General features: G+C 51.6%; 1 protein-coding gene across 1 annotated transcript; it reads right to left on the bottom strand.

Annotated features, from left to right (window-relative positions):
• Positions 1-7,717: 7,717 nt before the first annotated feature.
• KRT72 (keratin 72) lies at positions 7,718-19,352 on the bottom strand. Its single transcript, XM_058742680.1, has 9 exons — positions 18,879-19,352; positions 17,024-17,238; positions 14,296-14,356; positions 13,851-13,946; positions 13,000-13,164; positions 12,311-12,436; positions 9,711-9,931; positions 9,046-9,080; positions 7,718-8,299 (listed from the first exon to the last, which is right to left on the bottom strand). The coding sequence occupies exons 1-9, from the start codon at positions 19,335-19,337 to the stop codon at positions 8,109-8,111; spliced, it is 1,569 nt and encodes a 522-aa protein (XP_058598663.1). The 5' UTR covers positions 19,338-19,352; the 3' UTR covers positions 7,718-8,108.
• Between the last annotated feature and the right edge of the window lie 4,728 nt (positions 19,353-24,080).

Raw genomic sequence — 24,080 nt, 5'->3', positions numbered from 1 at the left:
GAGGGGAAGAGACGTCACGCTTTAGGTTAATGAGCAGTCTCTGTGTTGCATGAGAACTGTCGGGAGACAGGTATCCCGGGGAGCCCCCAGGGAGCTGAGCCTGTAGACACCACCGTCTCCTGCCATCTTGGTTAAGGATACTTCCGGAGGGTAAGAGGCCCACTCTGCAGGGCACACCACACTGGAGGTAAATCAAAAGCAGGGCCTTGAATAATCTCAAATGGACATAACCAAAGGCCCGTCTGCCTGGCTTGAGAATGGATATTGAAGGCCATTTTCCTCTAGTCCATTGGCCTTTGGACTACCCCTCAACACAGTCTAGGGAAGCAGTGTTCTGTAGTTAAAGGCCATTAATGGAGGGAAGAAGAAACCTGAAGGATCCTTGAACGAACTTTGGGGCTGCAAGACTTGGGGACACACCACAGCACCTTAGAAATGGCAAAAGCACTTGAAACTGAATTCCCTGATTTCCCTTTAAAAGTGAGCTCAGTGCAGAAACCTAAGACTCCTGACCTGTCTGAACCAGTTTGAAAGGAGGCTGTTTTTCCATCCTTGTCCAAATTTAGCCAGCCCCAACAATAGAGTTCATGTGCTTTTCTGCCATCCTCACCACACCCCCTCCCAGGACCCTTCCCCTCCCTGACATGAAATGCTCTGCATCCTGGAGGATCCCATCAGACAGCAGATAGAACATGCACCTGCGAGGTGGGGCCCAGCCCACTGCGGCAATCTGGGGCTCCAGATGCAGGATGAGAGGCAGAGGGGCAGGCGATGTGGAGGGAGTGAGACAGAAAGTTCTGCGTTAGGAAGAAGGGGCACAGGATATAAGGGAGAGCACCCCAGACAGGACGGCTGGGAGAAGTAGCTGAAGACCATTTTGTAGGGTGACCAACGATCCCGGTTTGCCTGGGACGGGGGGGATTTCCAATACATGCGTCCTTCAGTGCTGCCCCTGGGCCGTTCTGAAACACCCGGACGGTTGATCACTCTAGCACCCTCCATATCACACTGTACAGACTAGCAAATTCTCCAGCAGTTTGTAGGGGTCACTAAAGTTGCATCTCCCCCAGTCTGTAAAATATCAATACCCAAGCAATTCTCTGGTCTCTCTCTCTCTCTCTGCTAATCCCCCCAACAGCCCCCTACCCAAGTGTTAGCATGAATTCCCCCCACCCCAGATTATTGAGAAGACAGGTAGCTAGATGACATCAATTTAACTCTATTCCACACTCACTCACTTAAATGCTTGCCCTATTATAAGGTGCTGTGCTGAGCGAAATCCCAGATGGGCCATCACCATGGTCCCCACTGCCATTTCTTGGTGCCACGTTAGCATAGAAGACGCTGTACAGGACACCTCTACTGACTACAACTTAACAGAGGATGTTTAGTGACTTGAAACTTCTCCCTGCTAGTTCTCATAGAACTTTCTACAGGCACGCCTCGGCATCTCTCCACAAACACCCTTCTCTGAGTCGAGGGCCTTCCCCACGTCCCCTCCTCCGCACCCGCATCTCTTTCCTTCTTGCTGGCATAGTCCAGCTCAGGAGGGGTGTGACTCCTCCTTCCCTCCTCAGGAGAAAAGCGGCAGGGCAGTCCCGTCCCCTGGGTGCACCACTGGATTTCAGCCCCACTCGCCCCCTCACCAGGTCCCGGTGCTGGGCACAACCCTCGTGGCCCTCAGGGCAGCCTTGGGTGGCTTGCCTGAGTCCCAAGTATGGGCTCATGATGTACGGTGAGTTTGGAGCCTCTGGCCAGAAGTCTCCCTCCTCCCAACAGGAGGGTCGCCAGAGTGTCCTGGCTTCCCTGTGAGTTCCCCCCAGCTTCTCCAGGGCTGGCTGGGCTCTGTCATCCAGTCCCCTGGGTCTCTTCCTCACTGAGCCCCTGGGAGAGGGCGGTGGTTCCCCAGTTCCCACCCCTGTCCACTCTGGGCTCTATCCACAGGGAGCTCTGTCCTGCCCTCCTTCCCTCTGACTGGTTCTGCAGTCTGGTTTTCGATTTTCGCAGCCTGAGTACCCTTTTGCCTTCAGCACATCCCGGACTGTGTCTCACTAAACTCCTCCATTCTTGTTTCCTTTTCTCTCTTCCTACTCCTTGGCTCCTAAGCCTTTAATGGCTGGACAGACCCCCAGTCCTTTAGTGTCGATCAAGAACTCGGTAGCTCTTTATCCTCCCCCTCTTTTTAAAAAGAAAAGTTCTCTAAACTCTCTACAACTCCACCCCACCACCCACCTAGTCATCACAGGGCACTTTCCTCTCAGCTCAAGTGCACAGAGGTATGTGCAGACAAGCGCAGTCTTGCTCTGGAAGAGGACACATTTTCTTCCATTTGCTTGTTTGAAAATACCACTGGGCCCCCATTCCTGTATTACTTCATCTGTCTCCTTACCTCAGACCCCTCCACCCCAGCCGCTTCTGGAAGAAGTTTGCAAGGTATTTCCTGGTCCCCTTTATTGCTCGATTCTTTTTTTGAAAGACAATGGAGAGGCTGGAGGAAATGAAATGTCTTAATCTTTCCATCTTGACTGTGAACTTGGGTGCTTGATCTGCCTCTTCCTTTGCCCATTTCCAAAGCAAACAGGCTGGGCTGTGCAGTGGGCTGTAATTAAGCCACTCATCACTAATGACATGCTCTCTATCTCCCATCGGAGCATGGTGTAGCCCTGCCCAAATAGGAGGGGAAACCCCTCCCCACCCCCATCCGGTTCCTAGGGAGAAACAGGAGTGAGTAGTGAGCTGGGCCTGGGGGGGGGGGGGATGGGCACCTGCTTCAGGTGTGGGGGGAATGGCCATCCCCCTTCCCTGTGCCCTAATCATACCTGAGCCTGGGGGGTCCTGGGGAAGGGCGTTGGGAAGGGGACCGGAGAAAGGAAGAGGCATCCAGGCAGGACCGAAGCACTAAAGGGTCTGGGGTGACCATAGGCAAGGTAGGAAGTGGGAGGAAAAAATATAAAAACGGGACATCTGGAAAGAAATACAAGAAATAAGAAGCTGTTGTTTTAGGAAAAGGAAGCTGGAAAAGACTGGGTCAGTGGGGGCGGAGGGAATGGGTTGGTCCTGGGGGGAGGGACTAAGGCATATAGAGAGGGTACAGGAAGAGTCCCTGGAGGCAGAGGCTTGAACTGAGCTGTCCCAAGAAAGGTATTTCCATCCAGCCCAGCCCAGGTGGAAGGGGACAGTTACCTGCAGGCTACTGTGCTGGGAGGTCCTAAGTACCACTGTCTGGAACGCCAGCCTGGCATGGACCTAGAACCTCAGGCAGGTGGGGCTTCGGTGACGCCCCACGTTGGCACCTGAGGCTGGGGTCGGAGCTCCATTCAGAGCTGAGACCTGAGTGAAGCGTCTTTATAAGATTCTGTCAACCCTCCCTTCCAGAGCAACAGGACTGGAGACCCCAAGTCCCCCTCTCCTCAGTGTTGTGGGCTCCCACTGAGGCACGTGAGACTTTATGGCCAGGCTTCTAGGTGCAACACACAGCTGTGGGTTCAGGAGGCTGGTTGTGAAAAGAGACTGCAGATCGGAGAGTGGGGGACGGGGCCGCACACCAGGACAGGAACGGTCTGGAAGTGGGAGCCAGTGAGCACAAGAGACGGGGGCACACTGGTTCCCATTAGGGCAAAGGAACAGCTGGGCAGCATGGAACAAGGGTGGGGGCCGCATGTCATAACTGAGAGCCAAGGAGAGGGCTGAGAAGGACCAGCGGCTGTGGGAGAGAACCTTCTAGAAACCGATGTGAGCTGGAAGGGCTGAAGGGAATAAGAAGGGGAAGAGCTGCTGGCCTGGGATTGGAATCCAGCAGGGAATCCAGCAGGGATTGGAATCTACGCAGTGAAACAGCTGTGCTCAGGTGTAGACACCGAGTGCTCGCTTGTTGAGGGCTTGCTGGGTGCATTTTGATGCATTTCATCCTCACATCAGAGTATGTAATACTCTTGTAAGAGTAGGTAAATACTCTTATTTTTCCCACTTTACAAATGAGAAAACAAAGGAGCAGGCAGACGGGGTTGCCCAAGTCACAGTTTTATAAGTGGCAAAAGAAATACTCAACTGGCCAACTGCAGACTGTGCCCTTCCACACAGGGCGACTTCCTGCACACAGGTCCCCTCTAGCCTGGGTCCACTGTGCTATGATTCAGGTCACTTGTTGGGAGCAGCTTTAATCTAGAACTTGGTGCTGCATCTGGAGTGTTTGGACCCCCTGAGAGCCCTCCTGGGGAAGATGGATGGATGGATGGATGGATTGGAAGCAAGAAGGAAGGATTCAAGCAACAAGCCTCTAAGAGGGACCACATCTACACAGGGGTGTGGTGTGGACGTTTACCAGAGGGCAGCGATGCGCGAGGCCATGGAAAGTCGTTCACAGGAGAGAAGAGACTCTCACTGTCTCTGGCGGTTCTGGCAGCACTTGCCAAATAAAGCGATTGTCCTACAAGCAGTTGTCATCCTGAAGGTGATAGAAGTGGTGGAGGCCCTGGAAGAAAGATTGGACACAGCTAGCAAAGAGCAGCTGGAAATCTCAGAGCAGCTGCCAAATGTGACATAAAAGGTCTTTAAGATGCCCTTTCCACCTCCTCCAGGAAGCCTTCCCAGAATGTCTGTGTTTAGCTCTGATCTCTTCCTTCCTCTGTTACCCCTTGGCTGTGCCTTGCCAGCACCTCCATGCCTGTATCATCTACTGAGAGAGACAGAGACAGAGAGACAGAGAAAGAGAGAGATCTCAGAGGGGGCCACCCTGCATCAAGGCAGGGATTTTCACACAGTGCAGATGGGGCCGGGGGAGCGTACTGGTGAGGGATGAGGGTTTCACCCCCAGGACCTCCAGATCAGCACCACGATTCTCAGGCACTCATTGAGGCAGAGCTGGCTGGAAGCCCCAAGATCTCTGAGTAGAGATGAGGAGGTTCAGGCTTCGCAGCCAGTGCCCCTCACCCTATGTGAGTGAGAGGTCGAGAGGAGAGGGAGGGGGCAGGAGCCAGGGTCTGGGCAACATGGAGGCTGGAGCCAGCCTGGGCACGCCAGGGAGTGAAACAGCATCTCCTCCAGCTGGCACCCTGTGGCGGGCACAGAGCCTTGTTCCAGATCGTTCCACACCCTCTGCACTAAAGGGAAGTCTCCTCTGGAGCCGTGGAAAAGGAAGGTGCAGTACCTGGGGCTGCTGGCAGAGGGCAGTGTGTGTGCACAAAATCCAGGCTCCAAGGAGTTCTTTCTCCTGCTTAGAAATCAGCGGTTCGTGACCGCATGGGAATGTGTTTCAATGAGACGACCGAGTGCCCCCTGTCCTGCACTTAACCCCTCTCAGCCAGGTCCTTGGGCACAGTCCTGCGGTGGACTGATGGGTCGTGAACCAGTGCAGAGCCGGCATAGAAGGCCCCTGCACGGGCAATAATATTGTAACAACCAACATCTGTTGGCTGCAAACTATATTCCAGGCAAACTGTAGTTCTTCCATGATCCTTTTTCATTTATTCCTCTACAATGAGAACCTTGTCAGTAACGAAGTGTCCTGTCTGGAAGTATGGGCTCTGCAGCTGGGCTGGCGTTCGGTTCCCAACGCTGCCATTTCTTAACTATGTGACATTGGATGGTTTCTTTCACTCCTCTGAGCCTCAGTATTCTCATTAGTAAGATGTGCATTATGATCATTGCATCTTGTAGCAATAACACCTATATCAGATTGTTGGAAGAATTAACTGAGTTGCCGGACGTAAAGTGCTCAGGAGAGTTGGGGTCGAGAACAGTGCCTGTCATAGGAAAGGCTCAGTGATGGCCAGCTTGTGTCGATCCTATCTTGCAAGGGCAAGATCTTGCACGAGGGCCACAACTAGCCATTAGAAGAGCTAGGATGGGAAGCCAAGCTTACGACACTCGACTGGTGTGCTAGCAGGGGGACCGTTTGCCTGAGACAGGCTGGCTTATGCCTGTCATCTGACCATCCAGTTTAGCAAGTGTCCAGATCCAAAGGGTTCCAGATTGGCTGATAAGTTATATAAACTTCATATACATGGATGTCTATAAAACTCAAATTTATTAACACAAGTATGTTTCATTACTCACAAACCAAGTCATCAGGGCACCTGTGTATACCCCAAGCCCCTTCTCCCCAGCGAAGGTGGACTAGACTAAGCCATGCATTCTTGCAACAAACGTGTATTGAGTCCCAACTGTGATGCAGACTGGGGGCCCTGAAACACGGGGCTGAGAGGGAGTGGGGTGAGGTGACACACGTGTGTGCAACTACCAGGACACCAGGAAAATAAAGCACCAACTATAATGCAGATTCTGGAATGGTGCTGTGGATGTGTGGGGCTGTGAACCAGGGCAGAGCACAGAACCATCCAGGCCTCCATTTGCTGGCCTATAAAGTGAGGAGACAAGGAGAGATGCCTGGGTGGCTCAGTCAGTTAAGCATCTGACTCTTGATTTCAGCTCAGGTCATGATCTCACCTTTCGTGGAATCAAGCCCATGTCGAGCCCCATATCGGGCACCATGCTGACAATATGGAGGCTGCTTGGGATTCTCTCTCCTCTCTACGTGTCTCCCCTACTCACATTTGTGCTCTCTCTCTCTCAAAATGAGTAAATAAACATTTTTTTTTAAGTAAGGGGGACAGGGAGAACTGTCTGGCCACCAGCTCTAATGTTCCCTCTCATTTAATGTTCAATGACTTTGATGGAGTCTGCCAGGAGGGACCAGAAAAAGCATGAACGTGGGAGGTGGCATTTCAGCCAGGCCACAAAGGATGAGCGCGGGCTTTCCCTAAATGGGGCACGGGCACCTGCAAGTGAAAAAATCGTATTTGCAAAGATCCTTGGGTATGAAAAGTCCTGGCCCGCTGGAAAGAAAAACCAAGGTTAAAGCTAGGGATGATGTGGGAAGAGAAGGCATCATTGGGTACCTCGAATGCCCCCCTCAAACGAGGCTCATCCCTGGAAGGTGGTCTCACTCTTAGCACCTTGCTGGAACCAACGGTGGGAACTGATTCCAAGAAAACAACACCCCTGCAGAGACACGCACATGCCTCAGAGAGCACCCTTCTTCCTTCACTTAATTTCCACTCATGGCAATAATCACTGCTTGACTGTGTGTTATGGATGTCTCTGTTAGTTGCGTGGTTTCACTCTTCCCATAGGCTGCAAGCTCTGTGACAACACAATCTGTGCCTGTTTGTTTACTCCAGTATTCCCAGTACCTGAAGACTGGTTTGGTGAGCCGCTACTTTCTGCACCCAACAGATCCGACAGAAACGTACACACAGGCAAGCCTCAAACTTTGGGGTGGAAAAGAATTGGCTGGAAAAACAGAAAAAGGCCCTCTGTGGGGCAGCGGAGTTAAGGTGGGTTGGCAGGAGAGTGAGGACATAAGGAAAAAGAAGAAAATAAGAGGCACTTAGTGTGGGTGCGTTTGACAACCCGGGCGAGAAGCCATGCCAAAGCTCGCGTGCCTGAGCGTCCTGGCGTGACCGCGATGTGAGCCTGTCTGCAACAGGGGTGATAATGCCCACCTCACACTGTGTGCACAGGTGCCCCAGTGCCCCGGAAGCAGAGCCTGTCCAGAGGCATGTCAGAAACAAACCCCAGCTGCTGACCAGGAGCCGCCCTCAGCAGTACCTACTTGGCAGAGACCCACGTCCGGCCTGGCACCCCAGAATTAGACTGAGGAACTTTAGAAGGGGCGCTGCCAACGTCAACTTCCTGCGCAACAGATTCAACACGGGAATCAAATGGCACTGATCATTTATTGCAGGAGAAGCGGAGAACCGGACATGACCCGAAGCAGAGGACAGAGAGACCCCCTGGGCTGCAAAGGCCCAAGAAAGGCATGGGGACAGAGGGGCTCACACCTGCCCAAGGGGGGAAACATCCTACGTAGATGCGTTATCTCTGCACTGGGGGCAGCGACCCAATGATAAATGGCCAAGAAGGAGGTCACCGAGAGCACTCGTGACCGGACTTCCCACAAAAGAGCGTGCACCACCCGGACCACAGGGACAGGGGACGGCTCAGGGACTGGGGCTCCAGAGGAAGCACTTCAGGGCTGGGACAGGGTGGGGGTGGGCAGGGAGTGGGGGTGGAGCAGACGGGTTCTGCAGCTTTCTGCACACAACCCTTCATCTCGAGGCCTTTTTGGTTGCACAGCTGCTGCCTGAGGTCTTGGGCAGGGGATCCTTGAACTCGCTGCCGCAGTTGCCTTTGGTTTTGACGTCCACGGCCGCAGGTTTGAAGCCGTAACCGCTCGAGGCGCCGAAGCCCACGCTGAAGCCAGCCCCTCCTGCCCCAGCACCAGTGCTGCTGATCACAGCTGGAAGGGGGCGGGGAGAGAAGACCCCCCCGGCCTGTGGCATCCCAGCCACTCCTTCAATTCCCTCCCCCTGGGGACAGATTCTCTCTGCAGTGTGCTTTTAGTTTACAAAGAGGTTTTCACCAGCACTGATCATTTTTCAAGTATTTGGCCGCAAGTATTAGACCCTGTCCTATCGGTCTGCGTCCATCCACCAGCGACAGACTTAGAGCTCCATCCAGCTCTGGCAGGGACCTTCCCCCACAGGAACAAAGACCCTTCGGTGCAGCCCCCAAGGAAGGGGCTGCTGGAGTACCCCACCACCACCACCACAGTAACTCCCCTGCACTGTCTCTAGCTTTCCAGCCTGTTTCAGCTCCTTCCACTGTCCTGCCCTCAGGCTCCCCCCAGCCCCCTCCACCCCCAGCACCACTACCCACCCTCCCCTCCCCCTGCCCCACCGAATGCAAGCTAGAGCCTTGATTGTGCGCTGGTCTCAAGATCAATAGAATGTCTCCAGGAAGCCTCACGCTTACAAGAGGCGTTTGGATTATACACTACTGGGCATCATTTGATCGTTCCATGGATTGTGCTTCTGTCTTTCACGGTATTATTATTTTTCCATCTCATTGGCTACTAAAGCCTCTTCACACCCCTACATCTGTCCTGAACCCTCCCTGCTGTCCTGACTTCTCTCTGGTGTCATGGAATTTGAGGCTCAGACTTTTGGTAGGTGACCAAGGGCAGAACCAGGTCCTGGTACTTACAGATGCTCACGGAACTGGGGTGTTCCCCGGACATCCTGGAGAGAGAAAGTGGGGAAGGCAGATAAACCCTCTGTAAAGCAGCACTGCATCTATCCAGGGGGTCACAGGGATGCCGCTCAGAATGCACACTGCCCATCCATCCCTTCTTCCCACACACCACAGTGGGACCTCTCCGGAAAGGAAAAGAGACAAAAAAATCTGCTGTGAAGGCTCCCTTCTCCATCAGAGCAGCTCTGGAGTGGTCTGGTGGCTGGAGTGATCATGTCCCTGCTCCCCTCTATTATGCCAGTGGTCTCACACAGTCAAGAGGAACGAGCTCACATCCTCGCAGGGCCTCAGGCTTTGCCAGAGTTACCTCGCACTCAGATGACTCTTGGAAGCCATCCTGCCCGCCCCCTCCCCCGACTCACCCTCAAGCACACAGCACAAAGGGCCAGGGACACTCTGTTTTGCAACTGCTACAGATGTTAATATTTCCTCTCCCACTACCTCTCTGGGATTTTTACAACTCAGTCCTTCCTAGAGTCTAACTTTGGTCTTTCCTACTGCACCATGTCAAACCCATTGCCTCAGTAGGACCTGAACCGACCCAAACTGTTTGCCCTGAATCTTCCTACTCACGCAGACAGGGAACTGTTCCAGATTAGAGATATCTGGCCCCCCACCTGCACTCTTCGCCCTCCAGCAGCTTGCGGTAGGTGGCGATCTCCACGTCCAGGGCCAGCTTCGTGCTCATGAGCTCCTGGTACTCCCGCAGCATCCGGGCCAGCTCCTCCTTGGCCTGGTGCAGGGCGGCCTCCAGCTCATCCAGCTTGGCCCGGGCATCCTTCAGGGCGCAGTCGCCCCGCTGCTCGGCATCGGCGATGGCCGTCTCCAGGTTAGAGCACTGCGGAGCAAATGCATCCAGTACTTTGAGCCAGAACGCAGTTCTGAGATCCTGCTCAGACACCCTCCCCTCATTTGGTCCTGACCGATAGCAAATGCTCTGAGGTCCTCCCAGTGTCCCCCCCTTTGGACATTGCTACAGATGAATCTGTCCTTTCTCCTAACTCCAGCATGGCTCACCTCCGCTCATGCGTTGGCATGTGAAGCTGGAGCTTCCCTACCTTGGGAGAGAGGAGGAAGGGCACTGAGAAGGCGAGCTCCCTGGGCCTGTGGCCCCTGCCCTCCCCCTCCTGGTCTGTAACACTGGCTGCAAGATTCTAATGCCAACCCAAGACAAAAACCAAAAAAAAAAAAAAAAAAAAAGAGGGATTAATAAAGTTCCTTACTGATGAAATTTCTGTTCAGTAAACCTGCCACACTGAGTCTGGCCTCCAAAATTCCACAGAACATCACACTAGGGGAGTAATAGCCTCAAAAGATACTCTTGTTACCAGGTTTCCCAAGCAGGCAGGCAGCTGCTGTCAGGTGGAAGGCTAACGTGCAATACAAAACTGCAGATGAGGCTCTGGGCTGCGGCCATGGGACGGCTGCCGTGGGCTTTTGGACCTCTTAGTCTTGGTGTGTGTTCCATCACTAGGCCAAGGTTTTGGTGGGATCTAAAACTCTGGCTCTCTCTTTTCTGGTGTGTCCCCTTCCTCTGCAGTCAAATTTGTTTCACCCCAAGGAAAGCAGCTGATGCTAAGGCCAGACGGAATTCTAGATTGCGGTCCAGCTGGTGCCACCCCTGTGCTGGGCAGGCCCCCAGCCGTGCAAACACCCACAGTGTTTTGGGTGAGTGGTTCACAGCCTCAGGACCCAGTCACCTGACCACAGAAGACCACATCCCATCCTCGGGACTGTGGAGGTCTAATCATTCAGGGCGTGGCAATACACTCTGTTGGGCTGGGGCAGGGCCTTCCTGTCTGAAAGGAAAGTGTGCCAAATTCTGCCAAGCTGGCCTCTGCTCCTTTTCACTGACTGAGGTCTCTCACAGTGAGCCCAGGAGGCTTCTGGGTATCGTGAATGTGACGTGAGGGGAGAGGGCATGAAATTTGGGCATCCTCGACAACAATCATCCCATGGATCCTGGGGTCAGCAAATGTCAAGACAGTCTGCAGGTGAAACTATGTGCTTCTTTGGTGGGAAGGACAGAGAGCCAGAAAGCACCCTGACTGAGGGCCCTCTGGAGGAGCTTCAAGGGGACCAAGCATCGAGAGTGACCCCCATGGGCTCCCCCACGGAGGACATCTTCCCTGACCTCCTAGGTGGTGTTCTGATTGCAGACGTCACTTTCTGGTAATAAGCTCACCCAACTGTGAACACACGGCATTTTGCCAGCTACACAGTATAATCTGATACTTGAGGGCAGCTTCAAACACCTTGTTGTTTTTCTTTCGTGTATGCAGAACTTGATTAAATGAAAAACACCATGAGTTCTTGTGTAATGTGGTCTTTTTTCTTTCAGCTGCCAGGAGCCTGGTGCTCAGAAGAAGAGCGTTGTGTGTGTGTGTGTGTGTGTGTGTGTGTGTGTGTAGGGAAGGGAGGGGCCTCTAAAGAAGAGGACAAGGGGACAGGGCCACTTGACTTATCCAGGAAGCCTTTGTGCCAGCCTCCACCAACTCTGGGAATTTCCTGGGTTTGCTTCCTACAGACTCAGATAACCCAAATGATGCACCTGAGGTCATGGGGTCACTCAGTGCCAGGCCACCACACACAGCACTGCCACAGCAGGGCGCAAACACAGAGCAGAGCCCTGGGCCAAGTCTATGTTGGAAAGCTCTTTCTCTCCCATTCTCCTAAATTCCACTGCTGGGCTCTCCTTCCTCTGGCACCGATTCATCATCACATGAAACCTCCTTTTCACCTACTGTGTCAGGTCTAAACTCCACTGCCCAGCTTCACAGGTGCCCATAATCTGCCCCGTGCTACCCGGTGGGGTCCCGCCCCCTCGCACCCCACCCATCATAGAAATTGTGCTTGAGCTAGGTGCCTCTCACCCCTGCACACATGCCATGCAGCGCCCACCTTGGATCCATTGCTCATGCCGGCTCCCTCACCAGGACCCCTTCCCTCTCCTTTCTGCCCATCCTCTCCCACCTCCTGTAGAAAGCCTCCCTGGGGTCTTCATTCTGCTCTGGCCACTCCGGACCCCTACAGCCCTTAGGAAGCATGTTTCACAGTGGGTGGAATGCTTCATCCTTCTATACGGGTTCAGACTATTCTCTCCTCCTGGACTGTAAATGCCCTCAGGAGGGACCATGTCTTATCTTTGTTCCGTATTTAGTCTCATACACTTGGTGCCCAAGACAGCCCGTCAGCTGACTCATTTCATGGAACCCACCTGCTTCTTCACATTCCCTATCTCTGAGCGGATCCTCTGGATCAGGCGGTTGAGCTCTGAGATCTCAGCCTTGGTGAGTTTGAGGTCGTCCCCTTGCTGGCCCGCTGTGACCTGCAGTTCTTGGATCTGACGTGGGGTGAGAAGGAGGAGCAGAGGACCATTGGGAATTCACCTCCCAAGGGTCCTGAGCATGGAGAGGGGGAGGGGGACCACATGCTGTTTTCACTGCCCAAGCAGCAAAGGTACTAGGAGGAGAGATGCGGGGGAGGGACGGAAAAGGAAGAGAAAGCCCACCCTTTCCTTTCAGACAGGAAGGCCCTGCTCCAGCTCAACAGGGTCCTCAGGTCCACAAGGGTGAGAGCCTTGGTGGAGTTCTACGAAGTTGGGAACACAAAGAAAAGCCAAGATGGATGGATTACCCACAGAAACTGACAGAGTCTTCCCTGGGTTGTGGCTCATGTGACCTCTGCTGTCAGCTAGGGCCAACAGCCAAGCCCATATATGCCCCCTAACACATGCCAAAGCTGTGGTTGCCCTCCCTGGACCACAGGGGGGCATTTCCACAAGGCTCAACTCCAAGACAAAAGAGGTCTCAACCCAGCCCAATACACACACACATGCACATGCACACACGAGGAGAGAGTGGCAGCTGTAGTCACTGGGCCTTGCACACCCAGCACACAGCCCACCTTGGTCTGGTACAGGGCCTCGGCCTCGGTCTTGCTCTTCAGGGCGATCTCCTCATACTGGGCGCGGACTTCGTCGATGATGCTGTCCAAGTTCAGGTCCCGGTTATTGTCCATGGACAGGATGACAGATGTGTCGCTGATGTGGGACTGCATCTGAGCAATCTCCTGGACAACAGTTAGGGAAGTGGAGCCAGTTAGAGGATCCCCATGAAGAGAGCACATCTCCCAACCTTCCCTGGCCAATCCCTCACTGCCCTCCCTCAGCCTTCCGCAGAGCCTACCAGTGCCGGTGTGTGCCAGGCACGAGGGGAGCGCGTTGGGCTTTCAGTCCCAAGGTGGGACTGCCCTCTCCATCATGCACTTAGGCCTGAACCTACCCCTATTCCACACTCTATGACTTCATCCGGAATATTAGATCTGAGCGTGGCACACAGAGCTTCTCTAGGATCACCGACCACCTTCCTTTTCCCCAGGCCCCTCACGGTTTAGTACAACTCAGGCCACGCATCCAGCTCCTCAGGCAAGACCCCCGTGACCTTCTCAGCACCCCCTGAGATTTTCCTCATCCTTCTCTGGGAACCTTCCCTGGCGGCTCAGGCAGAACTCCCTATACCTTCCTCTGCTCCCCTCTAGAGCTCATCTGCAGGTTGTTTTCCCTATCGGACTGCGACTTCCTGGAAGACAGGGATCATTTATTCTCCATCAGGCTCTCCTCAAGCCCACCTCATTGCTCAGCAAACGTCAGCTGCACTGAGCTGCCAACCTTTGGTCGACACATCCATGTAGGCCGAGGGCCAGAAGCCACTTGTGAGTGGCACAGACCACACAGGAGAGCTCAGCGATATCCTTACCCCTTCATAGAGGCACTTGAAGAATTTGATCTCATCCGTCAGGGAGTCCACCTTGGCTTGGAGCTCAACCTTGTTCATGTAGGCGGCATCCACGTCCTGGGGGACACAGAGAGGAGCCAGCTGCCTTCCCCTGCCCTCCCTCCCTGCCACAATGAGCCTCAGGTTCCCTACGGGCTCTACTCCCCTCTCCCTGGCCTTCACAGGGAGGCCCGGCTGCTGACAGCAAACCAACCAATGTGCGGGGCGATGGCCGTGCCAGAAGTGTGGCGAAATGTGTGGACTGGAAGCTGGCAGGCTCTGGGAGCATGCATCCCAGGCAAGGGGACTTAGGAGAGCAGGGAAATTAGAACCCCGGTCACCCTTTCCTCAGCCTACCGACATCACTGTGTCAGGTGTTCAGGGAGCTTCCCTAGGCCTCCTCCAGCCCTTCCTGCTCCCCTCTCACCTTCTTGAGTACCACAAACTCATTCTCAGCAGCTGTGCGTCGGTTAATCTCCACCTCATACCTGTGTGTGGCAAGAGAACGGAGGTGGCGTTGCCATTGGGATAATTCAGTTCTGCAAATGCTCCCTGAGCAGTTGGTGATCACCTCCATGCCCAGAGCTGCGTGGCAGTGGCCTACAAACTGGGGTTCACGTACCCTTGGGGCATGCACAGCCTTCTAAAGGGGATGTGATGGGAACAGGTTTAAAGGAATTCACATCCAGCTCCTTCATTCACATGTGACCTATCCTGCCATGCAGCTGCCCTAGAATGCACCTGTGGGGGGCTTCACTGTCCCTCCTCTGTTTCACAACTACCCCCACCCTCCTGACAGCAGAAAGACGCACCCCTTCTGCCATCCGGCCCCTTAGCACAGTGCATTAGCCCATGGTGCAAAACGTCCCAGTCACCAAACAAAACACTATCCCCACCTTCGAGTTGTTTCTACTGTTTTTTTTTAATATATATACATATTTCTGTTCCAGATGAAGCAAGGTCTTAGAAACAGGATGCTTGGATAGGGCTGGGATGTTCTTCATGCAGATATATTATAGATTGGGGAGACAAGAGTATAGATGACTCAAAGACCTATGTCACCTCTTACTGTTGTCAAAGAACGTTGAATAATGGATCTTAATTAATGCTAGAAAATGGCTTGTTTCCATATGATTTAACACGAGCAATCCATTTCAGCTTTTTCCTTCTTCCTAAGGCATGCCACTGGCTGCCAAGGGGGAAAAAGGGCTGCTGAATGACTCAAGTAGTACAGGTTAGTGAAGTGGGTTATTTTAAAATGTGACTGGAACATTTTCTGAACCTGCCGGATTTTGTCAGTCACACTGGATAAAATAACAGTTGATATGATTTATCTCAGATTCCGTGTGGGTTACTTAAAAGACAATTGAATACTTCTTTTTATCAAACAGTTGTTTCTATTACAATTTATCATTATCTCACATTATCTTATAAAATATTCAATCTTTCTTCCTCCCGTTAACAAATAAGAGTATACCCTAGTTGCAGACCAATTAGTTTTTAGCCTATCTTTCTATTCCATAAAATACATAGAAAAAGTTTGATCATGATGGCTATCAAAATTAATCACATTCATTTGGCCATAATTTTTCATTAGGTACTTCTAGAAACCAAACAGCAGAACATACACATCTACACCCTTTTATAAAGAAAAAGAACGCATTTCATAGCACTATTGACTTTGGAACTAACTTATAATTTACAAAATACATTATAATGCATACATAAAAGTTAAGCTACAGCCAAATGCATATTGATTTTTTTGTTTCAGAACACAGATATATTAATTATATTAAATCTCTATCACTTTAATCTTGAATGCTTCCAATAACCTACTGTACAAGATGTAGACTTTCATTTCTTGCCAAGTGGATTTTACATTAGTTCCCAATTCATTTCATTATTTCATTTCATCCCCACGGTAATCCTGCGAAATAGCTTCTATTATTATCATCTCCCAATTTTATACATGAGGCAAAGTCATAAAGCTAGTTAATAGTAAAGCTAGGATCTCAGTGACATCAGGACACCAGGCCTTAGTGTTGCCTAGCACTTTGGTTCTTTTAAGAGCTGTTAATACATTACTTTCTGGCATTACCCTCCCTCAACAGCTCGTGCAAGTGGCGAGGCAGGCAGCAGTATCTGAATTTTATAAATATTAAAGCTGAAGTTCTCAGAGGACTCAGTGACTCATGGTCATGGTGGTGACTCCAGAACACCTGGCTTCCCTGGTCTGAAAAGCCCAGAGGCAGCATGATCTTTGGATGCTTCTGACCTGGACATCTGGGCTCTGCCTGGAAATCCCCTCTTTTCCTCCAGAATTCTACCCAAATATCCAATGGGGTGGCATTTCCATCTTAATGCCACTCAGTCTCAGTTCACACTGTATTCATTTCCACTGCCTGGGGGTTCTCTGAGCGTGTTCTTTAAGCCTGTCCCCATAATCTGTGTGCTTTCAGGACTATAGACTATGTCACCTCCTCCCTCAGGACTCCACGCAGGTCTCAGGGCAGAGTTCTGCTTGGGGCTACTTCAGAACAGGGGTGGACAGGCAGACTGAACATGGAGCAAGAGAAATCACTTGGCTCTGACCATCTCCATCCCCTTGAATTGTGGAAGAAGTCATCTTTCCCTAGAGATCCTGGCACCTGAAAGCCAGCTTCCAAAATACCAGATCACACTGAGCCGGGATGGCTCAAGCCTGGGGGAAATTAATGGGATTCAGCAGCACAGATATGCTGCAGCATGAAAAAAGTTTTTAAAACCCTTGTTTGCTCAGCTTTAGGTTTTGTTCTGGGATTGGTGTGATGGCTCACATCCTAGGTACTCCCATGGAAGGCCCCTCACACAGGAGGAGCTACAATGCCATCTGGGCTGTCCATCTGGTTTTGAGACAGCCCTCTTGTCCCCATGTCTCCATTTCCAATGTGAGAATGGGCACACCATTTCCTAGGCGATTCAGGGCACCACTTTGGGTAGAGATCCTTTCTCTTCCTATGTCTCAACCTGTCTGGATCTCCCTCCCTCCCCAGGGGAAAGGAAATCGCACATGGTATCAGCAAAGGACCTAAGAAGGCAAAAATGCTGGCTGCAGATCGAAACCTCAATCTGTCCTCAAGACCCTCCAGTGGTGGATTCTCTGCCTCTCCACTCACCTCTTCTTGTAGTCCTCCACCAAATCCTGCATGCTTCTCAGCTCCGAGTCCAGCCGCACCCTGTCGCCTGTCTGTGTCTCCAGCTGCTTCCGGAGGTTGCTGATGTAGCCCTCATAAATGGACTCCAGGTTCTTCCTGCAGTTGTTCAGGTCTAACTGCTGCAGCAGGTTCCACTTGGTCTCCAGCACCTGGTTCTGCTGTTCCAGGAACCGCACCTGGAACCCAAAGGCGGTCATAGCACAGAATCCCCCTTCTGTTCTTGCCTCTCCACAGTGGGGAGAGAGGGCCCCAGAAATCAGATACAGTCGGTCTTGGATGGGAGGGAGGAAAGAGCAAGACTCATCAGAGAATGGATTCAGCCAGGGGGACGTGCCTTTCTGGGTCTCCAAGACGAGAAATCAGATTGAGTCTATAAGAAATCGGGAAGTAGGCTTACACAGTGCTATAACTGCCACCGTGAGTTATCATGTGATGGGAGTAGCTTCTTTTGCTGTAAATGCTGGTGTCTTCAGAGTGAAGGAAGATGGGAAGCAAGGGAGGAACAGTGCAGGGGTGGGGAATGGCATTGGAAAGCCACTCTGGCCATTAACACGTTCTCTCTTATCTGCAACCTAAGTTGCTCTTGGTCGGTTGGTTTCTTCGGTTTTCATTTCAAAACGGGTTCTCACATCTTTAGAAGGTTCCTTCATACTTGGCCAAAAGTCTTACATGTTTGGGCTCAATAACTTCAAGCCTCTGCTACTCGCTAGCCTTCCTCTTCTTCCCTACCTCTAGCTTGAGGGAGAGAAGGAAACATGAGGGGGAAGAACAAACTTTGAACAGGAAAACGAGCCCTGTCCTCTGGGACAGTAGCTCTGTTTCTTCCAGTCCTTCCCTCTCCCCTCCAACCTCTCCCTTCCTCTTCCTGAGCACAGCAGTGAGGGACACAGTCCTCTGTTGCTATTCTATCAGCCTGGGCACGTTTACTGGCCTCCTGCCATGTTGGTTTCCTCATCCGCAAGGCAGAATGATAACACAATCATGGGTTGTGTGTTGATATATGGGAACCCCTTGGGACAGCACCAGGCACTGAGTAACATCAGCTCTTGTCAGTATTATGTCCGCTGTGACTCATGGCCTAGACCTTCTGCCCCAGGTTGGATACAGAAGCATATTCCTTCTCTCCTCTTCGTTCTTTGGGGTCACTGCCTCTGAGTCACCAGAGACAGCTTCCCTTTTAACCTCCGCATGCTCCCATCCCCACAGACACATAGAGAATGCACACCTGTAACTCGACATGCCCTCCTTCTCAATCTCCCCTCTCCCCCCCCCCCCCCAGCCCCAGCTTTCAGTTTTCTGGTCCTTTTCTTTCATCTCCTCTAGACACCTTCCTGGCTTATACCCCCATCCTACCTCCTACTTTGTTAAGTCCTTTCCCTTCACCAAGCATCACGTCCTGTGATACTCCCTCGTCAGTGTCCCTCTTGTGCTCCTGTCCTGGATATATGTACCCATCTCCTTGTGTGATAATTGAGAGCTCTCAGAGGGCCATTTCACAAGTCTCCTGCCTGTGGCGCACCCCGTTCCGACCCCGGGTCTTGTCCACAAGGATAAAATGAAGCTTCTGTTTACCATGGGTCGTGGGTCGGGGGTGGGGGTGCCTAGCACTGTTCCAAGCACTTTAGAAACATCCAATTCACCCTCACATCCTCATGTGGGGTAAGAGCCACAGTGTGCCCATTTTACAGAGGAGCCAAGGGAAGCCCAGAAAAGATAACCGGCTGGCCCAAGTTTTCACATAGCTGTCAGTGGCAGAGCCAGCACCCCGGCGCACACTGGTCACCAACGCAAGGCGCGCAGATGCCTGAGGACCCACCTTGTCGATGAAGGAGGCGAACTTATTGTTCAGCGCCTTGATCTGCTCCCGCTCCTGGGCGCGCACCTTCTGGATCTCGGGGTCCAGCTCCACGTGGAGGGGGGCCAGGAGGCTCTTGTTGACGGTGACCTGAGGGATGCCGCCGGGCGGGCACACGGACGGGCACGCGGGCCCCAGCCCGGCGCTGCCGAAGACGGTGCCCACGAAGCCGCCCAGCCGGCCGCCGGTGCCGGAGCAGTGGCCCAGCGCGTAGGCGCCGCCCCGGCCGGCCGCGGCGCACAGAGCCAGGCGCCGGCCGCCCCCCAGGCTGAAGAGGCTCCGGCTGCCGAAGGCCGCCGTGCTCTTGACGCCGGCCCGGAACGAGGCGGAGCTGCCGCTGACCCGGCCCGCGATGACGGCCGAGCAGCCGCTGAAGCTGGGGCGCTCGCCGGCGGGGCGCTGGTGCAGCTGGCGGCTCATGCTGTGGGGACCGGGTGCGGGCGCGTGCGGAACGCAAGATAGGGGCGCGGAGGGCGGCTGCGCTGGTAGGCCTGGCTCGCCCCCCAGCCCCTTAAATAGGCGGCTGGAGGCAGCCTAATTTGTAGGTCGGGAACACCTATTAGCCACCTGGGGCCTCTCTGTATAGAAGATTACCACCCCTCCCTGAGATTTATCTCCCCCCCCCCCCTCCAACCGTGAACTCCCCATGAATCCCCTATAAAATGGCTCGGAACCCCGCATTTGGTTTGCTCACCTCCTGCATTATAATAATTTGGCTACCTTATCTTCACTTGCTGTCCTCCAATTACTGAGGTTATCACTGTCAAGATCTGTAGTGGAAGCTTCCAGTGGGTCTGGCTGGGGTTGGGGGGAGACACCCTTTAGAGGTGGAGGGGTGTGGTACAATGGAGCAGATGGCCAGGCGGGTTCTGCTTCCAAAGGACATGAACTGGGTCAAGAATATTCCAGAGAATCATCCTTAGCTTGTGGGCTGCTGCTTTCCCAAGGCTTCTGGATAAAGACGGCTCTGACCTGAGTACTGGAAGGAAGTCCCAGAGGGTGGAGATTTCTGGTCTGTCTACAAGGAATTCTATGTCTGTTGAGGCAGATCAGACACAGTGACAAAGTTAAGGCCAGTGGGAGCTCTGGTCACAAGAGGTGGAGGGTGAGGACTTTGGGCCAGAGCTAAAAGGGTTCTCCAAAAACATTTCTGGAATAAAAGTGAGGGAGATGCTAGAGGAGATGGAACAAGAAAGCTTTAGGAAGATGGTCTTTCGTGGGATTTGCGTGTTTTCTTTTACTTTGATAGCAGAAGATGATCATTCGTCCCATGCAAGGAACCCCTGATCGGGACATTTGCTGCCTTGGCATTTCTGATTCTGGATCAAAATGTGACTGATGATTAAGAACAAGTCGAGAAGGGCTGAGGAAGACTCCTCCAATCTGAAAAACTAAGAACTAGATTCTAGAACTTCATTCCAAATAAGTTCAAGAGTATCTTTTCCAGTCGAACCCAATTTCCTTTTTCCAACTTAAGTTGCCTCTAATTCTTCTCTTCTGTTAGAATCGGCCCCTCTCAGGGGCACCCGGGTGTGTCGGTTGGTTAAGCGGCTGACTGCAGCTCGGGTTTGGCTCAGGTCATGATCTCCCAGTTGGTGAGTTCAAGCCCGGTATCTGGCTCTGCATTGACAGCCTGGGTGGGCTTGGGAGTCTGTCTCTGCCCCTCCCCCACTCTCACTCCCTTCCCATAATGCCCTTCTGACACCCTGGTGGGCTTCTGCTTCATCACTCTTATTGCTCAGTCTGTCTGAGTCCTGAGTATGTGTCCCATTTCCACCATCAGATTAGCAGGTCCTTCTGGATTAACCCTTCCCTCCCCTGCTCACCGGTGTTCAGTCCCAGCCTTGGCACCAGGGACATTCAGGATGAGTGTGAAACAAACTGGTGCTTAGGACAAGGCTCATTGCTGTGCCCTCAGTTATACCCTGGAGCCTGGACTCCCCCTTGGAACCTTCGTGGAATGGCCAGATGGTACCTGGGCGTAGTTGAGTGACACAGGCTCCAGTGAACCAATCAGAGCATAATAACACCCAAGGTGTTTACCCCACAGGGAACAAGGCTGTGGGGACACTGGTGAGTGATACAGATGGCGCCAGCCACAGATAAACAGATAGAGGAGTCTAGAAGGTCCTGAGTGGAAAAGAGAGTGGGCTCTCTATGCTGCCTCAGGGGAGACACTACAGTCTATTCCCTCTGAAGAGGAGAGGGGCCATGTCAATGAAGCTGGGTGACCAGCAAGCCCTTTGAGAAATTCAAGGTTAGGCTTTCCATTATTTCATGAGATTGTTTCTTATGCCCCATAAATGTAGCCAGTTTTTTGTCCCCCACAAGCACAAGAGAGAGTTTATTAACTCTGACCATTGAGAATAGAAGAGAGGAAAAGTATTTACTGAAACAGAAGAAACTTACATAGGATCGGGTTTCAAAGGGAGCCTTTGAAGTCTCCTTTTTTTTCTGGACACTTTCTAAGAAGTTGAGACACCCAGGCATCTGGAACCAAGCCACTTCTGCCCAAGGTCAGGGAACAGGCAGGATGACCTTTTCTCATCTTCCCTTGAGGGGTTGACTGGCCAGATGAATCAGGAATTCCTTTGAAGCCCCAGGCTTACCTTCCTTACAGAGTACGGAGAGACAGAAGTGATACAACCAGGTTTGGAAGGCATGGGATGTGTGGGGATGTGGGCAGGTCAAAAGGTGGCTGAGGTCTGGGAGGAGGGCTTCACATTGGAGGTGCCTCGGACAGCAGCCTACTGTCATTTGGGCTCCACTGACTACCTCTGCCATTAGTTCCAGGTGGGAGCAACACCTGGGATGGTAGACTAAGCCAGAAGCATCACCCTTTGAAACAAGAGCTCAACAACAAAGGATGGACAGATGGATGGATCCTTGAAGCAAGGCTTTGCAAACATACTGAAATTAAACTGGCTCTCGTTTGCCCGGGAACCGTAGTTCTTAGGAGATTAATAGCTACCGTGTAGAAAAAAAGCATGGGGATGGATTCTTTGTTGGGTTTAAAAAAAGAAAAAAGGTTAAGCAGGCATCATATTGTGGGACTTTTTAGATCCATCACTATGCTTAGGAAAGCTACACCAAAGGATGCTGCGAAACTCAGTGTTTTCCAAAGATGGTGACTGGGAAGTGGTTTTTTTCTATTTTTTAACATTTCTAAATTTTCTCATGTGAGCATATCATGTTTTTATAGATGAGTTATTGGAAAAAAAAAAAACTAGAGAAGAAAGGGAGGTAGGCCGATTCCAGTATCAGAAATAAAGCACTGTTTTTGTCCAAAAAAAAAAAAAAAATGTGTGCGTGCGTGTGTGTGTGTGTGTGTGTGTTTCCCAAGCTTTTGCTTGACCATAAAGACCTCTTTTCGGCCAAATATTTTATAGGAACCAGCATTTCAAGGAATGTGCTTTAAGACACACTGAACAAGTTATCTCTATTTCACATTTCCCACATCCAAACAGTCTTCCAATATCTCCTTAAAAACATGAAGGAGAACTAAATATAATTATCATAGCGTGCAGCCTCATCTGGTCTATAGCACTGTGCCTAACATGACATTGTCAAAGTCAAAGGGAAGTTATTTGCTTGGACGAGGGCACATGTGCTGGTGCCATCTCAGCACTGCTCATGGGGAAAAGAATTCTCGAGCTGGTCACCTGATTGGTTGGCACCAACCAAAAAGGTTGTGCCAGAGACTTCTAGTGCTTATCAAGTATCCTCCTTCTTGTCCTCATTTCCCAGCCTCCTTTGGGGTTTGGTTGGGGCTTGGGACCCTATTGGCCAGTTAAATGTGAGTGGTATCTAGGATGAGGCAGTTAACAGTCCATGTGTCTCTTTCACCTCTCATTTCCCCTTTTCCAGTAAGTAACCTTGAGGCCACATGTCCCATGTGGCCAGGCTCAAGACAGAAGCGCGTAGTTCTGTGGGACACCCACTGGGAGAATCATGTGGGATTACTGCCCAAATCGGTCTCGGACTATGAGTGAGAAATGAACTTCTATTGTGTTGAGACACTGAGACTTCAGAGTTTGTCCATTGAGTCAGTCAGTGTTCATATTCTGATCTAAGCATACGATGGTAGAAATATCTCTTAATAGCCAATGCGTTTTCTCTTTAGTTCATTTTCACATTTTCATCAAATAATCTGATTGCTATCAGACCTTCTGCACTTCACATCTCAGCCTTTTTGAAAGACTAGTCTATCCTAATAATGCTAAGAGTGACAGTAGTAACAATGATATAATAGCAACTATTTATTGAGCACACACTATGTGCCAGATATTGAACAAAATAATAATTCTCATGCATTCTTCAGCTAAACTTAATTCTCATGACAACTTTATGCAGGAACTTCTAATAGTAACTTCTTTATACCAATGAAGAAACTGAGATTCATGGAGCAAAAGTGTTTTGCTTAAGTCACATTGTGAGTGGCGGAGGGGGACTGAAACCTGGGTCTGTCTGAGGCCGAAGGTGTTGGCTTCTCCTGTGAGCACTACGGTGTAAAATCCCAGCTCTGTAGCCAATTGAGAGGGCCTCTCTGATGTGGCTGCTGCCGCCCTCCCCAGCCCCCCAGCACCACTGCACCCTCCCTCTCCACCTGCTGTAATCCCTCCAGCAGCCTCCTCTGACCTCCTTGGAGCTCCTCACTCTCCTCTGTGCTGTCTCTGTATCTCCTTTTGTTACCAGTATCTCACTGTGTTACAGTTACGTTTATTACCATCATGTCACCATCAAAGGCATGGACCAGGTTTGCCTACCACTATATCCCCAACAATAACTGTGTGCCAGGCACATGCTAGATACTCAACAAATACTCATTGGACTGATTATAAGTTCTTTACTGGCCCCAAGAATGTATTCTCTGAGACTAGCTATTCTGCCAGCCGATTCTCCTTTGGGCAATAAATAAATTGGCATATAGTTTATGAAATGGTCTCTTTAAATTTTTTTAATGTTTATTTATTTTTTTTGAGAGAGAGAGAGAGACAGAGTGCAAGCTAGGGAGGGACTGAGAGAGAGGGAGACACAGAATCTGAAGCAGGTTCCAGGCTCTGAGCTGTCAGCACACAGCCCAACGCAAGGCTCAAACTCACGAACCGTGAGATCATGACCTGAGCCAAAGTTGGACGCTTGCTTAACCGACTGAGCCACCCT

The sequence above is a fragment of the Neofelis nebulosa genome, chromosome 8 (genome assembly GCF_028018385.1).
Source record: "Neofelis nebulosa isolate mNeoNeb1 chromosome 8, mNeoNeb1.pri, whole genome shotgun sequence".
In the NCBI taxonomy this organism is placed as follows: Eukaryota; Metazoa; Chordata; class Mammalia; order Carnivora; family Felidae; genus Neofelis; species Neofelis nebulosa.
Note: the sequence above shows the minus strand (reverse complement) of the source record. Positions and strands in the feature narration are given on the sequence as shown.